This window comes from Stenella coeruleoalba (genome assembly GCF_951394435.1).
Source record: "Stenella coeruleoalba genome assembly, chromosome: 10".
Taxonomy (NCBI): Eukaryota; Metazoa; Chordata; class Mammalia; order Artiodactyla; family Delphinidae; genus Stenella; species Stenella coeruleoalba.
The window spans coordinates 73,411,791-73,433,676 of record NC_137156.1 but is presented as its reverse complement, the minus strand read 5'-3'; the positions used below and the strand labels follow the sequence as shown (position 1 = coordinate 73,433,676).

The 21,886-nt window shown below is 35.3% G+C and overlaps 1 protein-coding gene across 1 annotated transcript in view; it reads left to right on the top strand.

The window, feature by feature from the left end:
* The window catches only part of DNAH12 (dynein axonemal heavy chain 12), a gene marked incomplete at its 3' end in the record, with an annotated part of 229,017 nt that overhangs the window by 55,230 nt on the left and 151,901 nt on the right, over positions 1-21,886 (top strand). Inside the window, exons 13-14 of the mRNA XM_079935786.1 lie at positions 15,709-15,887; positions 19,121-19,256. Coding sequence (XP_079791912.1) covers positions 15,709-15,887; positions 19,121-19,256 — 315 coding nt within the window. The remainder of the gene's footprint in view (positions 1-15,708; positions 15,888-19,120; positions 19,257-21,886) is intronic.

Here is a 21,886-nt window from a genome sequence, read left to right as displayed (position 1 = left end):
TTCTTGTCTGTTTGCTGTGGCTAGGACTTCCAATACTACGTTGAATAAAAGTGGTGAGAGTGGGCATCCTTGTCTTACTCCTGATCTTAGAGGAAATGCTTTCAGCTTTTCACCATTGAGTATGACGTTGGCTGTGTAATATAGCCTTTATTATGTTGAAGTATGTTTCTTCTATGCACATTTTTTGACAGTTGCTATCATAAACGGAATTTGCATTGTGCCAAAAGATTTTTCTGCACCTATTGAGATGATCAGATGGTTTTTATTCTTCATTCCGTTAATATGGTGTATCACATTGATTGATTTACAGTTATTAAATCATCCTTGCATCCTTGGGATAAATCCCACTTGATCATGGTATATGATCCTTTTAATGTATTGTTGAAGTCAGTTTGATAATATTTTGTTGAGGATTTTTGCATCTATGTTCATCAGTGATACTTGCCCGTAATTTTCTTTTTTTCTGTTGTCTTTTTCTGGTTTTGGTATCAGGGTGATGCTGGCCTCATGTAATGAATTTGGAAGCATTCCTTCCTCTGCAATTTTTTGCAATAGTTTGAGGATAGGTGTTAACTCTTAAGTGTTTTGTAGAATTTACCTACAAATCTGTCTGGTCCTGGACTTTTGTTTGTTGGGAGTTTTTAAATTATTGATTCAATTACTTTACTGGTAATCGGTCTGTTCATACTTTATATTTACCCTATTCAGTGTTGGCAGATTGTACATTTCTCAAAATTTGTCCGTTTCTTCTAGGTTGTCCATTTTATTGTCTTATAATTGTTGTTAACAATGCCATGTGATCCTTTGTATTTCTATGAGTCAGTTGTAACTTCTCTTTCATTTCTGATTTTATTTATTTGGGCCCTCTCTCTTTTTTTCTTAATGAGTTTGGCTAAAGGTTTATCAATTTTGTTTATCTTTTCAAAGAACCAACTCTTGTTTTCACTGATCTTTTCTATTAATTTTTAAATCTCTATTTCCACTCTGATATTTATTTCTTTCCTTTTACTAATTTGAGATTTTGTTTTTCTTTTTATATTTCCTTTAGCTGTAAGGTTAAATTGCTTATTTGAGGATTTCCTTGTTTCCTGAGGTAGGCTTGTATCACTATAATTTATCTCTTAGAACTGCTTTTGCTGTATCTCATATATATATATGTATATATATATATTATTGAAGTATAGTTGATTTACAATGTTGTGTTAGTTTCTGGTGTACAGCAAAGTGATTCAGTTATACATATACATAAATATTATTTTTCATATTCTTTTCCATTATTGTTTATTGCAGGATATTGAATATAGTTCCCTGTGCTCTACAGTAGGACCTTGTTGTTTATCTAATTTATATATAGTAGTTTGCATCTGCTAATCTCAAACTCCCGATTTATCCCCCAACCCCCTTTCCCCTTTGGTAACCATAAGTTTGTTTTCCCTATATATTTTGGATCATTGTGTTTCATTTGTCTCCAGATATTTTTTTATTTCCTCTTTGATTTCTTCAGTGACCCATTGGTTGTTTCATTGTGGATTTAATTTGTATTTCACTGATGACTAATGATGCTGAATATCTTCTAATATATTACTTTCCACCCATGTATCTTCTTAAAAATAAAATTTCTGTTCTAGTAATTTTTATATTTTAAATTGTGTTTTTTATTCTTACTGTTTAATTATAATGGATTTATTTTATTGGGCTATATTATTATAAAATTCTTATTATTGAGTTTTAAGCTGTCTTTATATATTTTGGCTAAAAGTCTTTTATCTGCAAAATATTTTGCAATGGGCTTCCCTGGTGGCGCAGTGGTTGAGAGTCCACCTGCCGATTCAGGGGACACGGGTTCATGCCCCGATCCGGGAAGATCCCACATTCCGCGGAGCGGCTGGGCCCGTGAGCCATGGCCGCTGAGCCTGTGTGTCCGGAGCCTGTGCTCCTCAACGGGAGAGGCCACAACAGTGAGAGGCCTGCGTACAGGAAAAAAAAAAAAAGTTTTGCAATATTTTCTCCCAGTATATGCCTTGACTGTTCACTTTTTGTAACCATGTCTTTCAAGGAGCAGGCATTTTAAATTCTATTGAATTCCAGTCTATCAATTTTTTCTTTTAAGGTTCGTTCTTTTTAAGGTCCTATCTATCTTTTTGTTTGCCTACTCCATGGTCACAAATATTTGTGCCTATATTTTCTTCTAGACTTTTTATAGTTTCAGCTTTTACATTTAGGTCCGTTACCCATCATACATAATTTTAACATATGGTGTGGAATATGAGTCATGGTTCGATTTTTTCCATGTGGATGTCAAGCTGTACCAACATCATTGATTGAAAATACCATCATTGGGACTTCCCTGGTTGTGCAGTGGTTAAGAATCCACCCGCCAATGCAGGGGACATGGGTTTGATCCCTGCTCTGGGAGAATCCCACATGCTGAGGAGCATCTAAGCCCATGTGCCACAACTACTGAAGCCCATGCACCTGGAGCCCATGAGCCACAACTTCTGATCCCACCCGCTGCAACTACTGAAGCCTGCGCTCTCTAGTGCCCACATGCCACAACTACTGAGCCCGTGTGCCACAACTACTGAAGTCCATGCACCTAGAGCCTGTGCTCCACAACAAGAGAAGCCGCCGCACTGAGAAGCCCGTGTATCTCAGTGAAGAGTAGCCTCTGCTCGCCACAACTAGAGAAAGCCTGTGTGCAGCAACGAAGACCCAACACAGCCAAAAACAAAAAAAAGAAAAAAAGAAAATACTGTCTTTTCCCCATTAAATTATCTTGACATCTTTATTGAAATTCAATTGACTCTATGTTTGTGGGTCTATTTCTGGATTTTATATTCTTTTCCATTGATTTATAGATCTATTCTGATGCCAATACCATAATCTTGATTTCTGCAGTTTTACAGTAAGTTTTAAAATTAGGTATTAATTATAAGTTCTCTACTTTTTTCTTCTTTTTCAAAATTATTTTGAATACTCTATGGTTTCTGTATTTCCATGTACATTTCAAAATCAATTTCTGTAAAGAAGCCAGCTGGGATTTTGATTAGGATTAAACTGAATTTCTTTTTTTTTTCTGGCTGCACTGCACGGCATGCAGAATCTTAGTTACCCAACCAGGGATCGAAGCCTTGTGCCCTGCAGTGGAAGTGTGGAGTCCTAACCACTGGACTGCCAGGGAAGTCCTGGTCATTTATTCACTTCTAGTATTATTAATATAGTTTTATTTCTGTCTGCTATTTTACTTTTTGTTTTCTATATGTCTCATGTCTTTTTTGTTCTTCTATTCTTCCTCTTTTACTGCTTTCTTTTACACTAAATGAATATTTTCTAATGAAGCAATTACATTTCTTTAATGATTTTTTTCAATTTTTAAAAAAGTTTTTTTTAGTGTTTATTCTAGGGCTTATGAGAGAAGCCTAACTTAAATATCTTCAGATTTATGCTAACTTAATTCCAGTGAGATATAGAAACATTATTCCTATATAGTTCTATACACTTTCCCCCTTTTTGTGGTATTATTGTTATACATATTACATATATTAATGTTACAAGCCCAACAATACATTGTTATAATTATTACTTTACCATCTGTAGTCATTTCCTTAGCCCAGTACAGCTTTGCCTCCACCTTTCTTCTTTGTACTCTTACGTTTATGTTTAAAATATATTTACATTTCTGTATGTTAGATGCCCAACAATACATTATTGTACATGTTATTTTATGCATTATATATAATATAGATATAATATATATGATATGTATTATACATATTATTTTATACATCTCTTTTTAATATTGGTTAAGAGAAAGAGGGAGAAAAATATGTACTTATACTATCTTTTATACTTTCGTAATTTGTTTTACTGGTACTCTTTGTTTTTCCTTATGGATTTGAATCATCATCTGGGGTTACTTGCTTTCAACCTGAGGAAGTCCCATTAGTATTTCTTTTTTTTTTTTTTTTCCATTAGTATTTCTTATAGGACAGGTCTGCTTAAAAAATTCTCTCAGTTTTTGTATATCTGGAAATATCTTTATTTTATCTTGATTTTTGAAAGATAGCTTTTCTGGATTTAGAATTCTTGGTTGACAGTTTTTAACTCTTGCTGATTCAAGATTTTCTCCTTGTCGTTGGCTTTCTGTATTTTTACTATCATGTGTCTGTTTCTGAATCTCTTTGCATTTATCTTAAAGTGCTTTGAACTACTCGATGTGTAGATTGGTGTTTTTCAATCAGTTTGGGAATCTTTCAGCTATTGTGGTCTTGAATATTTTTTGTGCTTCTTTCTCTCTCTCTTGTGCTTCCTTCTTCATTACACATGCATTGGTCCACTTAATCATGTCCCATATTTAACAGAGGCTCTGGTTTTTTCTTCATTTTTTTTTCCATTTGTTTTTTGGATTGCATAAATTCTATCAATCTACCTTCAAGTTTGCTAATTCTTTCTTCTGTCAGTTCAAATCTACTGTTGAGCCTCTCTAGAGAATTTTCCATTTCAGTTTTTGTACTTTTCAACTCCAAAATTTCCATTTAGTTCTTTCTTTTATATATATAATTTCTAAACCTTTCATCTATCTGATGAGACATGGTCATTGTACCTTCCTTTACTTCTTTAAGCATGATTTCCTTTAATTCTTTGAACGTATTTGTAATGGCAACTTTCAAGTTTTTTTCTGTTAAATTCGATTGTTTTTGGTTGTGCTGACAGGCAGTTTCTGTTGCCTGCGTTTTTTAAAACCAGTGTATGGGTCCTACTTTCTTGTTTCTTTGTATGTCTCATAATTTTCTGTTGGAATCTGAACATTTTAGATAATATATTGTAGCAACTCTAGGCCCTGTTCCCCTTTCCAGTTTGTTATTTTTATTTGCTTGTTTATTTGTTTAATGACTGGGTAGATTATTTTAGTGAAGCCTGTTTCTCTCCCCCACCCTCTGAAGTATTAAGCTTTTGATGTTGCTCCTCCAGGAGCCACAGCTTTTGGTGTGCCCAAAGTCTTCCTGGGAGGCCATGCTTTCAAATGGCTTTCTTCTCTCTTTCTCTGGCCACACATAGCTGTTAGTTTTCACTTTTTGTTGGCTAATTGCTGTATTGTTTTCAACAATGCCATGGAAGTATAAATTGCTCTACTGATTAATCAAATTCAGACTCCCTTGAAAGAGCAGTTCCCAGGGTCAGTGTTTGATAGTTATTCGACCCTAGGAGGGCTTCTACCAGCAGTCTCCTTCCCTGGCTCTCTCCCTCAAACTAGCCGGTCTGTGATTTAGCCCAAATCTTCACCAAATCCCTGAATCTTCCTCACAGTTGCTCCCTACCACAACCTCCAATGTTTTTGAGGGCACACTTAGGCTTGAACTTTTCCATGCTCTATTGCAAATGAAGTCAATTCCTTTGGGAAAAGATTAGGAGGTATCTATTTTATGACCTGCTTCCCCTTCACTTCCAGGCAAAATCTCTGAGCCATGGCCCTGGAGCTGGGAATGGGGATAATGACATGCTTCTCTCAGTGACAATCCCACTGAAGGGGTTGAACCCTCAGTGGAGTGAAGAGCCGTAACCTGAGGTTTTCCTGTCTTTCTTCTGATACGGAACCACCACCTTACCAGCCAGGGAAAGTGTGATTGATGTCGCAGTATTCTCAGTGGTACCATGACCAAGGTAGACCCTCCCTTCCATGAGTGGTATCTGGGTGGAACAAGGGAGTCCCCACCTTCTAATTGTACTCACCAAGAACGTAGCTTTATCAACAGCTATTTAAGCTCTCCAGCTGGAACCTGTGTGGAAAGATAGCCCTGTGTTCTTGAGTACACTTATCTGGAGTGGAGTATCAACCTTGCTGAGCTGGGAACACGGAGGGAGGGAGCAATCCAGGTTCAAATACCACAGATTCTCACTTTTCTTACCAAATATTCATAGATTTTCATGAATAGATGTTTCTTCATTTTCTGTATACTCTTATGACCATTTTCAGAGGCTTTAAATTAAATGCTGTTTTTAAAATAATTTTCACCAGTTTCACTGGGGAGCAGGTCCACAGAACTCCTCATGTTGTCATGCTGGAAGTGTTTTCTGGGTTTCTTTCTGTAATTTTAAAAATCTGGCTTCTTTTAAGATTTTCTCTTTTTTGATGCTTCTCAGCTATTTGATTGTGAAGTGCTTTTATATTGTTTCTTTTTTCTTTCTTTTGTTTGAGAAGAAATACTGTTGAGATTCTTAGGTCTGTTTAGTTCTTATCAAACTTGGAAAATATTCAGACATTATTACGTCAAATTTTTTTGTTTGTCTCCTTCCCCCAATTCTGGAATTCCAATTTCATGTATATTAGACTGTTTGATATTATTCCAGAGGTTACTGAAGTTCTGTTCAGAGTTTTCAGTTTCTTCTCTCTATAGTTCATTTTGGATAGTTCTTTTCCATCATTTTAAGTACACTAAGGGCTTTCCTGGTGGCGCAGTGGTTAAGAATCCGCCTGCCAATGCAGGGGACACAGGTTCAAGCCCTGGTCCAGGAAGACCCCACATGCCGTGGAGCAACTCATTCTGTGTGCCATAACTACTGAGCCTGTGCTCTAGAGCCTGTGAGCCACAACTACTGAGCCCTCGAGCCACAACTACTGAAGCCTGCACGCCTACAGCCTGTGCTCCGCAACAAGAGAAGCCACTACAATGAGAAGCCCACTCACCGCAACGAAAAGTAGCCCCCGCTCGCCGCAACTAGAGAAAGCCCGTGCACAGCAATGAAGACCCAACGCAGCCAAAAATAATAAATCAAAATAAATAAATAAATAAATACATTTATCCTTTCTTCTCTGGTGTTAAACTGCTGTTACTCATATTAAGTAACATTTTTGTTTCAGATGTTTTCCAAATTGTTTTGTAAATATTATTTTTGCTTTACTATGTTCATATTTTATTTTACATTCTTGAACATAATAGAGCATATTTCTAATAGGTTACAGGGAGGCTGGTCTGTATCATTTCAGTCCATCATATAGTGCTTTTCCATTTTCCCCCAACATTTTTGTGTTCTATAAGTCTTGTACTTGTTTCATAAAATATAATTGCTAAGTATTCTATTTTTTGAAGATGTTATACATGGAATTGTTTTCTTAATTTCATTTTTGTATTGTTGATCATTAATGTCTAGAAATACAATTGATTTTTGTATATTGGTCTTATATCCTGCAAACTTGTTGAACTTTATTAATCTTCATAGTTTTATGTATATGTGTGTATATTGTTTAGGGTTTTCTATATATAATATGTCATTTGCAAGTAGAGATTGTCTTATTTCTTCCTTTTTAATATGGGTGCCTCATTTTTTTTTTCTGCTTAATTACCCTGGCTAGTACCCCTGGTATAATGTTGAGTTGAAGTAGTGGGAGTAGATACCCTTTTTGTTCTTGATCTTAGAGGGAAAACATTATTTTTTAAACCATTAAATATAATATTAGTTGTAGATTTTCCCTAGATACTCTTTAACAAGCTGAGGACGTTGACTACTATTCCTGGTTTGTTAAGTGCTATTACCACAAAAGAGTGATAGATTTTGTTAAATGCTTTTTTAAAAAAAATTAATTTTATTTACTTTTTTATACAGCAGGTTGTTATTAGTCATCCATTTTATACACATCAGTGTGAACATGTCAATCCCAGTCTCCCAATTCATCATACCACCACCACCACCTCCTGCCGCTTTCTCCCCTTGATGTCCATACATTTGTTCTCTACTTCTGTGTCTCAATTTCTGCCCTGCAAACCAGTTCATATGTACCATTTTTCTACGTTCCACATACATGCGTTAATATACGATACTTGTTTTTCTCTTTATGACTTACTTCACTCTGTATGACAGTCTCTAGGTCCATCCACGTCTCTACAAATGACTGAATTTCATTCCTTTTTATGGCTAAGTAATATTCCATTGTATATATGTACCACATCTTCTTTATCCATTCGTCTATCGATGGGCATTTAGGGTGCTTCCATGACCTGGCTATTGTAAATAGTGCTGCAATGAACATTGGGATGCATGTGACTTTTTGAATTATGGTTTTCTCAGGGTATATGCCCAGTAGTGGGGTTGCTGGGTCATATGGTAATTCTATTTTTAGTTTTTTAAGGAACCTCCATACTGTTCTCCATAGTGGCTATATCAATTTACATTCCCACCAACAGTGTAAGAGGGTTCCCTTTTCTCCACACCCTCTCCAGCATTTGTTGTTTGTAGATTTTCTGATTATGCCCATTCTAACTGGTGTGAGGTGATACCTCATTGTAGTTGTGATTTGCATTTCTCTAATAATTAGTGATGTTGAGCATCTTTTCATGTGCCTCTTGGCCATCTGTATGTCTTCTTTGGAGAAATGTCTATTTAGGTCTTCTGCCCATTTTTTGATTGGGGTGTTTGTTTTTTTAATATTGAGCTGCATGAGCTCTTTATATATTTTGGAGATTAATACTTTGTCTGTTGATTTGTTTGCAAATATTTTCTCCCATTCTGAAGGTTGTCTTTTCGTCTTGTTTATGGTTTCCTTTGCTGTGCAAAAGCTTTGAAGTTTCATTAGGTCCCATTTGTTTATTTTTGTTTTTATTTCCATTACTCTAAGAGGTGGATCAAAAAAGATCTTGCTGTGATTTATGTCAAAGAGTGTTCTTCCTATGTTTTCCTCTAAGAGTTTTATAGTGTCCAGTCTTACATTTAGGTCTCGAATCCATTTTGAGTTTATTTTGGTATATGGTGTTAGGGAGTGTTCTATTCCATTCTTTTACATGTAGCTGTCCAGTTTTCCCAGCACCACTTATTGAAGAGACTGTCTTTTCTCCATTGTATATCCTTGCCTCCTTTGTCATAGATTAGTTGACCATAGGTGCATAGGTTTATCTCTGGGCTTTCTATCCTGTTCCATTGATCTATATTTCTGTTTTTGTGCCAGTACCATATTGTCTTGATTACTGTAGCTTTTTTTTTATAGTCTGAAGTCAGGGAGTCTGATTCCTCCAGCTCGATTTTCTTCCCTCAAGACTGCTTTGGCTATTCGGGGTCGTTTGTGTCTCCATACAGATTTTAAGATTTTTTTGTTCTAGTTCTGTAAAAAATGCCATTGGTAATTTAATAGGGCTTGCATTGAATCTGTAGATTGCTTTGGTTAGTATAGTCATTTTCACAATATTGATTCTTCCAATCCAAGAACATGGTATATCTCTCCATCTGTTGGTATCATCTTTAATTCCTTTCATCAGTGTCTTATAGTTTTCTGCATACAGGACTTTTGTCTCCCTAGGTAGGTTTATTCCTAGGTATTTTATTCTTTTTGTTGCAATGGTAAATGGGAGTGTTTCCTTAATTTCTCTTTCAGATTTTTCATCATTAGTGTATAGGAACGCAAGAGATTTCTGAGCATTAATTTTGTATCGTGCAACTTTACCAAATCCATTGATTAGCTCTAGTACTTTTCTGGTGGCATCTTTAGGATCCTCTATGTATAGTATCATGTCATCTGCAAACAGTGACAGTTTTAACTCTTCTTTTCCAATTTGTCTTCGTTTTATTTCTTTTTCTTCTCTGATTGCCATTGTTCCTGATCTTAGAGGAAATGCTTTCTGTTTTTCACCATTGAGAATGATGTTTGTTGTGGGTTTGTCATATATGGCCTTTATTATGTTGAGGTAAGTTCCCTCTATGCCCACTTTCTGGAAGGTTTTTATCATAAATTGAGTTGATTTTTGTCAGAAGCTTTTTCTGCCTCTATTGAGATGATCAGATGCTTTTTATTCTTCAATTTGTTAATATGGTGTATCACATTGATTGATTTGCATATATTGAAGAATCTTTGCATCTCTGGGATAAACCCCACTTGATCATGGTGTATGATCCTTTTAATGTGTTGCTGGATTCTGTTTGCTAGTATTTTGTTGAGGATTTTTGCATCTATATTCATCAGTGATATTGGTCTGTAATTTTCTTTTTTTGTAGTATCTTTGTCTGGTTTTGGTATCAGGTTGATGGTGGCCTCATAGAATGAGATTGGGGTGATCCTTCCTCTGCAGTTTTTTGGAAGAGTTTGAGAAGGATAGGTGTTAGCTCTTCTCTAAATGTTCGATAGAATTCACCTGTGAAGCCATCTGGTCCTGGACTTTTGTTTGTTGGAAGATTTTTAATCACAGTTTCAATTTCATTACTTGTGATTGGTCTGTTCATATTTTCTGTTTATTCCTGGTTCAGTCTTGGAGGGTTATACCTTTCTAGGAATTTGTCCATTTCTTCCAGGTTGTCCATTTTATTAGCATAGAGTTGCTTGTAGTAATCTCTTAGGATGCTTTGTATTTCTGTGGTGTCTATTGTAACTTCTCCTTTTTCATTTCTAATTTTATTGATTTGAGTCCTCTGCCTCTTTTTCTTGATGAGTCTGGCTAAAGGTTTATCAATTTTGTTTATCTTCTCAAATACCCAGTTTTTTGTTTTATTGATCTTTGCTATTGTTTTCTTTGTTTCTATTTCATTTATTTCTGCTCTGATCTTTATGATTTCTTTCCTTCTGCTAACTTTGGGTTTTATTTGTTCTTCTTTTTCTAGTTCTTCTAGGTGTAAGGTTACATTGCTTGTTTGAGATTTTTCTTGTTTCTTGAGGTAGGGTGTATAGCTATAAACTTCCCTCTTAGAACTGCTTTTGCTGCATCCCATAGGTTTTGGATCGTTGTATTTTCATTGTCATTGTCTCTAGGTATTTTTTGGTTTCCTCTTTGATTTCTTCAGTGATCGCTGGGTTATTTAGTAATGTATTATTTGGCCTCCATGTGTCTGTGCTTTTACGTTTTTTTCCCTGTAATTGATTTCTAATTTCATAGCCTTGTGGTCAGAAAAGATGCTTGGTATGATTTCAATTTTCTTAAATTTACTGAAGCTTGATTTGTGACCCAAGATGTGATATATCCTGGAGAATGTTTCATGTGCACTTGAGAAGAAAGTGTAATCTGCTGTTTTTGGATAGAATGTCCTATAAATATCAACTAAATCTATCTGGTCTATTGTGTCATTTAAAAGCTTGTGTTTCCTTATTAATTTTCTGTCTGGATTATCTCTATTGTTGTAAGTGAGGTGTTAAAGTCCCCCACTCTTACTGTGTTACTGTTGATTTCCTCTTTTATAGTTCTTAGCAGTTGCCTTATGTATTGAGGTGCTCCTATATTGGGTGCATATATATTTATAATTGTTATATCTCCTTCTTAGATTGATCCCTTGATCATTATGTAGGGTCCTTCCTTGTCTCTTGTAACATTCTTTATTTTAAAGTCTATTTTATCTGATATGAGTATTGCTACTCCAGCATTCTTTTGATTTCCATTTTCTTGGAATACCTTTTTCCATTCCCTCACTTTCAGTCTGTATGTGTCCCTAGGTCTGAAGTGGGTCTCTTGTAGACAGCATATATATGGGTCTTGTTTTTGTTTCCATCAGCAAGCCTGTGTGTTTTGGTTGGAGCATTTAATCCATTCACATTTAAGGTAATTATCGACATGTATGTTACTATTACCATTTTCTTAAGTGTTTTGGGTATGTTTTTGTAGGTCATTTTCTTCTTTTGTGTTTTCCACTTAGAGACGTTCCTTTAGCATTTGTTGTAGAGCTGTTGGTGGTGCTGAATTCTCTTAGCTTTTGCTTGTCTGTAAAGCTTTTGATTTCTCTGTTGAATCTGAATGAGATCCTTGCTGGGTACAGCAATCTTGGTTGTAGGTTCTTCCCTTTTATCACTTTAAATATGTCCTGCCACTCCTTTCTGGCCTGTAGAATTTCTGCTGCGAAATCAGCTGTTAAACTTATGGGAGTTCCCTTGTATATTATTTGTCATCTTTCCCTTGCTGCTTTCAATGATTTTTCTTTGTCTTTAATTTTTCCAATTTGATTACTATGTGTCTTGGCATGTTTCTCTTTAGGTTTATCCTGTGTGGGACTCTCTGCCCTTGCTGGACTTGGGTGGCTATTTTCTTTCCCATGTTAGGGAAGTTTTTGACTATAACCTCTTCAAATATTTTCTGGGGTCCTTTGTCTTCTTCTGGGACCCCTATAGTGCGAATGTTGTTGTGTTTATTGTTGTCCCAGAGGTCTCTTAAGCTGTCTTCATTTCTTTTCATTCTTTTTTCTTTATTCTGTTCCGCAGCAGTGAATTCCACCATTCTGTCTTCCTGGTCACTTATCCGTTCTTCTGCCTCAGTTATTCTGCTATTGATTCCTTCTAGTGTAGTTTTTATTTCAGTTATTGTATTGTTTATCCCTGTTTGCTTATTCTTTAATTTTTCTAGATCTTTGTTAAACATTTCTTGCATCTTCTCGATCTTTGCCTCCATTCTTTTTCCGAGGTCCTGGATCCTCTTCACTATCATTATTCTGAATTCTTTTTCTGGAAGGTTGCCTATCTCCACTTCATTTAGTTGTTTTTCTGGGCTTTTATCTTGTTCCTTCATCTGGTACATAGCCCTCTGCCTTTTCATCTTGTCTATCTTTCTGTGAATGTGGCTTCTGTTCCACAGCCTGCAGGATTGTAGTTCTTCTTGCTTCTGCTGTCTGCCTTCTGGTGGATGAGGCTGTCTAAGAGGCTTGTGCAAGTTTTCTGATGGGAGGGACTGGTGGTGGGTAGAGCTGGCTGTTGGTCTGGTGGACAGAGCTCAGTAAAACTTTAATCTGCTTGTCTGCTGATGGGTGGGGCTGGCTTCCCTCCCTGTTGGTTGTTTGGCCTGAGGTGACCCAACACTGGAGCCTACCCAGGCTCTTTTGTGGGGCTAATGGCAGACTCTGGGAGGGCTCTTGCTAAGGAGTGCTTCCCAGAACTTTTGCTGCCAGTGTCCTTGTCCTCATGGTGAGACACAGCCACCCCCCGCCTCTGCAGGAGACCCTCCAACACTAGCAGGTAGGTCTTGTTCAGTCTCCTATGGGGTCACTGATCCTTCCCCGGGGTCCTGATGCACACAGTACTTTGTGTGTTCACTCCAAGAGTGGAGTCTCTGTTTCCCCCAGTCCTGTCAAAGTCCTGCAATCAAATCCCACTAGCCTTCAAAGCCTGATTCTCTAGGAATTCCTCCTCCCATTGCCAGACCCCTAGGTTGGGAAGCCTGATGTGGGGCTCAGAACCTCCATTCCAGTGGGTGGACTTCTGTGGTATAATTGTTCTCCAGTTTGTGAGTCACCCACCCAGAGGTTATGGGATTTGATTTTATTGTGATTGCGCCCCTCCTACCTTCTTACTGTGGCTTCTCCTTTGTCTTTGGATGTGGGGTATCTTTTTTGGTGAGTTCCAGTGTTTTCCTATTGATGATTGTTCAGCAGTTAGTTGTGATTCTGGTGTTCTTGCAAGAGGGAGTGAGAGCATGTCCTTCTACTTCGCCATCTTGAACCAATCTCATTAAATGCTTTTTCTGTATCTACGAGATGATTGTATGTTTTTTCTAATTTGCATACTTTATACCTTATTTGGTTTTTGTGTGTTTATAAAAGTACATAATGGATTCATAAATGCATTATTACTTTCATAAAATCAGTGATGGTATATTCTCTTTCATTTGTATTTTACCATATATCTCAATACAATGCTCTTCAGAGAATAGGCACAATAAATATTCTATGAGATAACAGCTAAATTTTTTGATCCTGGCCATAACTTTTAGCATCTGGAAACCCTAAATCTCTGGGCTGGGAACATGTTTCATTGGGTTTCACAGTGACTCTCTTCTTAGGCCTAGTATTTTGCTGTGAAATTTTATAGAATTTCATAATTTCTGGATGGTTTACATAACTATATAAAAATTTACTTTTAGGTTTAGTGATCTACCCCTGGACTTTTTGTCAATTATGACATACTATAGTTGTGAATAGTATGCCTATTTGGGAGAAATAAAAAATTATGAACTACACATATATGTAGAGAAAATGATATGATGCTTGGGATTTTTGTAAAAATAAAACAGAAGGGGAATGGTTAGAGGTATAGAGAAAACAAGATTGGCCATGAGTTCATAATGGTTGAAGCTGGAAAATGGGTACATTTTACCTACTTTTGTACGTTTAAAATATTCCATTAAAAAGTGTAATATAATACAAAAATCATGTAAAGCAGATATGTACAGATTTATAGGTAATTATAACTTAATAACTACCTAGATTAAGAGTTAGAATTTTGCAGTATTCCAGAAGCCACCCATGTGCCTCTTTCCAACCATAAACTTCCCCCTTCTTTATTGGAAACTATTATCCTGACATTTCTTGCTGCTCTTTATAGTTACCACCTATGTATGCATTCTTAAATAATATAGTTTAGTTTTGCCCATGGTAAGTTTATATGAAAGATATCATATTACATGTATTTTTTGTGTTTTTATTCTTTCATCATTATGAAATTCATCCATATTTTGCATATAGTCCTAGTTTATTATAACATAGCACTCCAATATATGAATATGCCATCAATTCTACTGTAAATGGACATTTGTGTTGTTTCCAGTTGCCATGTTTTCTTTGATTCAGCCCATTTTATTTTCCATATCTGTTAATTACATCCCTGAAAAACTGGATGATGGCCTTTGAGAATGAGAAAACATCTTTTCTCCCTTCTCAGGTGCCATCAGCTCTATCAACTCTCTATTTGGTATATTTTTAACAAAAACCCAAGACTACTGAGTATGGTCTTTAAACTAACTAATTAATATCCTCATTTCCTTTAAACATTGAAAATTTTAAGCCCAATCCACTAAATACTGGAGACTATAAAAATAGGGCAGATTTGAGAGAGAGGGAAATGAAGAAAAAGTCTCCTTAAGGAAGAATAAAAGGAATGTGAGGCCTTTTGGTGGAGGGTGGAGATGAGGTGAGGAGGAAGGTAGAGGCAACATTAAAGATGGATTGTGAGGGACTTCCCTGATGGTCCAGTGGTTAAGACTCCTGCTTCCAGTGCAGGGCGTGTGGGTTCAATCCCTGGTCAGGGAACTAAGATCCCACATGCCATGCGACATGGCCAAAAAATTTTAAAAAACGAATTAAAAAAAATGGATTGTGAAATTAAGTCAAAGTTACCCAAAGTTGGTAGATATGTTTCACTTTCCATAAAACTTATCACAACATAGCTTGCCAGGTTTTATTCCATACTACTTTGCTCAATTTTAAAAAATTATCCCAGTGTCTGGGTATTAGGAATTTGTATAAATTCCAATATCTTGGAATGTTAGTAACAGCAGGGTACAATGTTTCTCTCCTGGATTATTTTGACCCAAACCAAAAAATTTCTTTTATTTATTTTCCTGAAGATTGAATTAGAATTTTCAGTGAGGCATCAGTAATGGCACAAGCAAGTATTGATATTAGTCAGCTACACAAATTGTCACATGATACAGGTTTGTTTTTAAACCAAGAGATGAGTTGGCTTTGATGATAATTTTTTTAATAGTTACTGAGGGAAATTTCACCTTGTGTCATGTCCAGATATTGATACTATAAATGTCATCGTATTGGATATTTACTGGTAGATTTGTCAATTCTTTAATGAAAGGACAGGTGAAAAAAGATTTGTGCGATAATGGGAAAAATATTAGTCACTTAGCAAAAAGAAATGAATTTATATTTATATCATATAATTAAGAATTTCACCATAATACTGTACTATAAAATCACAGCTGAATTTAAAAATTCTAAGCATTTTTGTTTTAAATCCTTGTTTTTAAGTTTGTAGGAAAATTTTTCAGTCTTGCTTCAGAAATAATGCTTTTGCCTCAGTGGGCTCATTTTCCTATGGTCCGTTTGGATTGTGAAGATTTGAAGACAGGCCTAACAAACAAAGCAAAAGCGTTTGCAAACATATTACTAAATGACATAGCTTCAAAACATAGGAAAGAAAATGAAAGGTAAGTAGAATTAGTTGCCAAACTCAGAATTATGGGGCTAAAAGAAATAGTTTGCTAGTAACAATTCTTGTTTAAAAATAAAAGATTAAAATATAAGTACTTGCAAGTTTTTCTCCATAGCTACTTCCTAAGAGGGTTTCGTTATAGTCTTGTTGGTTTGGTTTCTTTTCGTTTGATACTGTTTGAGACTAGTTTTGAGGCAACCCAGGATTTTTTTTCTAAAAGAAATTGACGTACATCAGCTTTTGGATACAGGTTGCATGGTAATGAAAAAACCATAGACTTTCAGTGATATTGGGAAGATCTGGGATCATTCCTGACCACGATATTGACTTATTGTGTCACCTAGTTTATTTTTTGCATCTGTAAAATGGAGACAGTAATACCTAGTTGGCAGGATGGCTATAGATTGGATTCATGAACTAGTGGCCTACTAGCTGAATGTGTCATGCAAATGTGTTTTATTTGTCTCACATTGTTTTTTATTTTGTTTAAACTAATTTTGAATTTGCTATCAACATTTCAAAATTAGGAGTTTTCACACACACACACACACACACACACACACTCTCTCTCTCTCTCTCTCTCTCTCTCTCTCTCTCTCTCTCCAGATCTCTTACTTTTCTTGAAAAAGTGGGAAGACCATGCCACATTAGGCCTATAGTGGTAAATGGAGTTGAGATGAAACTTTCCCATTGACAGGGAGAATGGCCTCTGGTTTGTTCATCCAGTGCTCAAGCAACTGATCCTCTAAATAATTTAACTTATTTGTTACCTGTCTGGCCCCAGAGGACTTTCAGTTTGCAACTTCTAGAAGGATTAAAACTAATATTTATATAAATCACCTAGCACAGTGCCTGGAACATAGTATAGTACTCAAGAAATGTTAGCCATTATGTTTATTTTCCCAGAAGCAATGTAAGAGAATTATGTGCCTTGGAATCAGAGAGACCTGGATTTGAATCCTGTGTCTGCCATGAACTAGTTCCGTGACTCTAGGCAAATCACTTAATTTCTCTAAGCCTCAATTTCCTGCGGTGCCAACTATGAAAAATAATACCTTCCTTGCAGGACTAATGTTAGGATCACAGATAACATTTGTAAAGTATCTAGCACCATGCTTGCCATAGAATAGGCACCCAATAAAGGGAGCTATCACATCAATAAATATTTTTAAATGAATAAAAAATACATGACTCTCAGAAAGTTAAGTATTGGTCAGCTGTACTTTGTACAAAATTATACTACAAAAAGATGTTGAAGATGGTAAAGTGTTAGACTCTTCATTTCTAACAATCCCGTTGAGTAAGAGCAGTGACAATACCATAGTTAATTTAAAAAATTTTTATGTTTGACATGACTTTTTTGGTATTTATTTTTGTAATATCTGTCACTTTTCTGGAAAATTCTTTCAACAAAATAACTGTCTTATTATAAACCTAGGACATAAGAGCAGCTGAAAAGTCCATTTTCCTCTGCCTCTTTCATTCTTTGATTCTTTCCGGTTTAAGTTCCATACTTGAGATAGGTAACATCAAAAGGAGGAAATATGTGCCACTATGTTAAGCACAATTTATTAAATAAATTAATAATTATTAAAGAACAATTTTCTTCATAGTTTGGTTTAGTATCTGCTTGGGCCACCTTGCCCTCAGTAATCTTGTTTGCCTCCTTTTCTTTTCTTTCTTTTTTTTTTTGTTTTTGGCCATGCCACGCGGCATGTGGTATCTTAGTTCCCCGACCAGGGATCGAACCCATGCCCCCGCAGTCGAAGCACGGAGTCCTAACTACTGGACCGCCAGGGAATTCCAGCCTCTTTTTCTTTTGCTGTAATGTCACTCCCCAAGGGACTCAGATTCTGCTCTAGTAAGAAGAAAGCACCCACAGTAGAATCATCTGTCTTTTTTGCATTATCGACATTAATGCATCCTCCTAAAATTTTGATAATCAAGAATTAACTGCCAAGCCCTACATTATCTGATTCCTGCTCATCTCTACAATTTCATGTTACGTCCTCTCCTTTGTATTCACATTGCCCTGCTTGCCATTCCTAAACTATGCGAAGCTTATTGCTACCTCAGGCTTTAATCCTTGCTATTTTTTCTTCCTTGGAAGCTTTTTTCCTGATATTTGAATGACTCATTTTTTCCTTCTCTCATCTTGAATATCACCTCTCTAGAGAGATATTTCCTGGCCACTTTATATAAAATACTGACCCCTTCTCTATACTCCATCATTCTTTATCCCTTTACTTTGCTTTTTTTTTTTCTTCATAGCACTTTTTACCACTTAACATTGTGTTATATATTTATGTGCTCTTGTCTCTCTCATCAACTTGAATGTAAGCTTTATGATGATAGGGACTTATCTATTTGCTGTTATATCTCCAGTGCTTAGAACTTTGCTTAGCACATTGTAGGTACTCAATTATTTATTAGATGAATGAATAAGTATAATTACTCACATAATATAAATGAAATACCTGCATGAACTAAAATTTATTTTTAAAATCACTTACCTCTTTTGTACTTTGTTTTTGCAAGGGTTTTTTCTGATATTTCTAATAATGGCATGACAGTACTGATACTGCCAAGTACAAAGAAAAAAATTCTATGAAATATACCTTTAGTTGAATAATGGCTATAGGGTATCTAGGTTCATACTTACATACATATATATTCTGAAAGAATCATAGATTTTTAAATGTATACAGAGGTTTGATCTTTTTACTTACCACATTTCACAAGGGACACTAATAATAATAATAATTAAGCTGAGGATTATACTAAAAATTATAGTTATAGTTACCAGTAATTGAGAGTGTACTGTGTGCTAGGCTCTTTTACATTCATTATTCATTATTGTATTACAACAATCCTGCAAGATGAATGTTAATAACTTCATTTTACAAATATGAAAGCTAAACCTATGAGATTTACATAAGTTCTCAAAGCTAGTAGCAGCTGAGGCAGGATTTAGACATAGGGCTGCTTGATCCAAAGCATGCTCTATGTCACACAGAAAATGTTACCTTAATTTTATAGATTTTATAGATGTATGATGTATCCTGAGTTATATCAGATAAGTTATGCTTAAATATTTTAAGATATATTAGTGAATTAACCAATTTTCTTAGGATCACAGTTCCTATTTTATAGTAATCATAATAAAATTTATTTAGTGTGATAGAGCATTAATTACTTTAACTATAATAAAGCAGGGTATTATGTCAGTATTTGCAGTGAATTTGAAGCAATCAAAGAGCATGCATTAAAAGTCCCTGAGACAACAGAAGAGATGATGGAGCTCATATCTTACGTAGAAAAAGCCCGGACTGTAAGAATTAATGAGTTGGTTTCACGGATCAAGGTAAGAATTTTTAAATTTACATATTTTAAAATATTTTTTTCATTGTGAAATATGATAAACATATTGGAAGTGTATAAAACGTATAGTTAAACAAAGTTATAAAAAAAACACAAAGTTATAAAGTGAACACCTATGTTGCCACCACCAAGGTCAAGAAATAGGATATTGCCAGCACCCTAGAAACCCTCTGCGTATGACTATCTGACCATAACTACTTCCCTTCCTTTACCTCCTAGAGGTGTCGACTTGGTTTCTACAGTAATCTTTTTTATTTTTCTTTAGTTCCACCTTAACAAAGGTTTAAAAAAATATTTTCTTTTATAGTTTCTACATTTAGTAGTACATATGCTTATACTTTCCCCACCACAAGGTTATATACCTATTCACCTATATTGTACTCTAATTTTTGTTTAAAAATGTGAAATATAGGGACTTCCCTGGCGATCCAGTGGTTAAGATGCCGTGCTTCCACCGCAGGGGGCATGGGTTTGATCCCTGGTCGGGGAACTAAGATGTCACATGCCGCACGGCATGGCTGAAAGGAAAAAAAAAAAAATTAAAATACAATACACACCAAAAATTGCATAAAAAATAAATTGTACAATTTAAAATGTTATAAAGTAAACATCCAGTAATTATCATCCAGGGAAAGAAATAGAAGCTTGTCAACACTCTAGAAGCCCATTACAATCTCCTGTCTTTTTCTGGATGTGAACACTATCCTGACTTTTATAGTAGTCATTTCCTGCTCTTCTTTGTAGTTTTACCATCTAAATATGCATTCCTAATCAATATAGCTACTTTTTGTTTCATTTTGATCTTTATATAAATAGAATCATACTATTTCTATTCTTTTGTGTCTTGTCAACTTTATGTTAGTAATGTCATTGTTCCTTAACTTTCATTTATTTTCATTGATGTCTGGTACTCATATTATATAACCATAGAATAATTTATTATTTTAATTTTACTGTTCTGGATAGTTGAGTTGTTTCTACTTTTGCTACTAAAAGCAATGCTTCTGGGAACATTTCTGTATGTGTACGCTGGTGCGTATATTCATGCATTTCTTCCAGGTGTTATAAGATATACTTATTTTCACCTTTACTAGCTAAGGCAAAACTCTTTTCTAAAGTAGTTCCAATTTTATACTCCTATCAGCAGTGTTTAAGAGTCCTGTTGTTTTATATCCTTACCCATACCTGCTATTGTGAGATATTTAAAATTTTGCCAGTCTGTTGGGTGGAGGTTACTGAATTTTTAATTTGCATTTTCCTGAAAAAAAAATTTTTCGTATGCTTATTGACCGTTTGGAGCTCCTCTTTTGTGAAATACTAGTATTTTTTTTTAATTAAAAGAAAATTTTATTTTTAAATTTTTATTTATTTATCTATATTTAAAATTGAAGTATACTTGATGTACAATATTATATAAGTTACAGGTGTACAATATAGTGATGTGCAATTTTTAAAGGTTATGTTCCATTTATAGTTATTATAAAATATTGGCTCTATTTCCTGTGTTGTACAATGTATCCTTGTGGCTTATTTTATGCATAATAGTTTGTACCTCTTAATCCCATAGCCCTATAATGCCTCTCCCCCTTCCCCCTCCCCATTGGTAACCACTGGTTTGTTCTCTAAATCTGTGAATCTGTTCCTTTTTTTGTTATATTCACTGGTTTGTTGTATTTTTTAGATTCCACATATAAGTGATATCATTCAGTATTTTTCTTTCTCTATCTGGCTTTCTTTCTCTCTATTTCACTTAGCATAATACCCTCCAAGTCCATCCATATTGTTACAAATGGGAAAATTTCATTCTTTTTTATGGCTGTGTAGTATTTCACTCCAGTACATGTCTTTTACCTATTTTTCTTTTGGGTTGTGTGTCCTTTTCTAATTGATTTATAGTAGTTTTTAAAAAAATTGTGATAATATATACATAACATAAAGTTTACCATCTTTACCTTTTTTTTGGGGGGTGGTTACACGGGCCTCTCACTGTTGTGGCCTCTCCTGCTGCGGAGCACAGGCTCCGGACGCGCAGGCTCACCGACCATGGCTCACGAGCCCAGCCACTCCGCGGCATGTGGGATCTTCCCAGACCGGGGCACGAACCCGTGTCCCCTGCATTGGCAGGCGGACTCTCAACCACTGCGCCACCAGAGAAGCCCCATCTTAACCATTTTTAAGTGTATAGTTCAGTGTAGTAGTTTTGAATATATTATTGATTTATTTATTTCAGTTTTTAATGGTGTTTTGATGAATGGAAGTTCTTAATTTTAATGTATTTCACTCTGTATTTATTTCAGTTTTTAATGGTGTTTTGATGAATGGAAGTTCTTAATTTTAATGTATTTCACTCTGTATTTATTTCAGTTTTTAATGGTGTTTTGATGAATGGAAGTTCTTAATTTTAATGTAGTCAAGTGGAGCAAAATTTTTTTTTTTCTTTTTATAGCTAGTGCTTTCTGTATCTTGTTTAAGAAATCCTTTTCTACCCAGGGTCATCAAGATTTTTTTCTTGTGTCCTTTTCTGGAAGCTGTTTAGTTTTGCCTTTCAGGTTTAGATTTTCAGTCTTCCTGGATTTTATTTCTGTGAATGATGTGAGGTCCTATTTAATTACT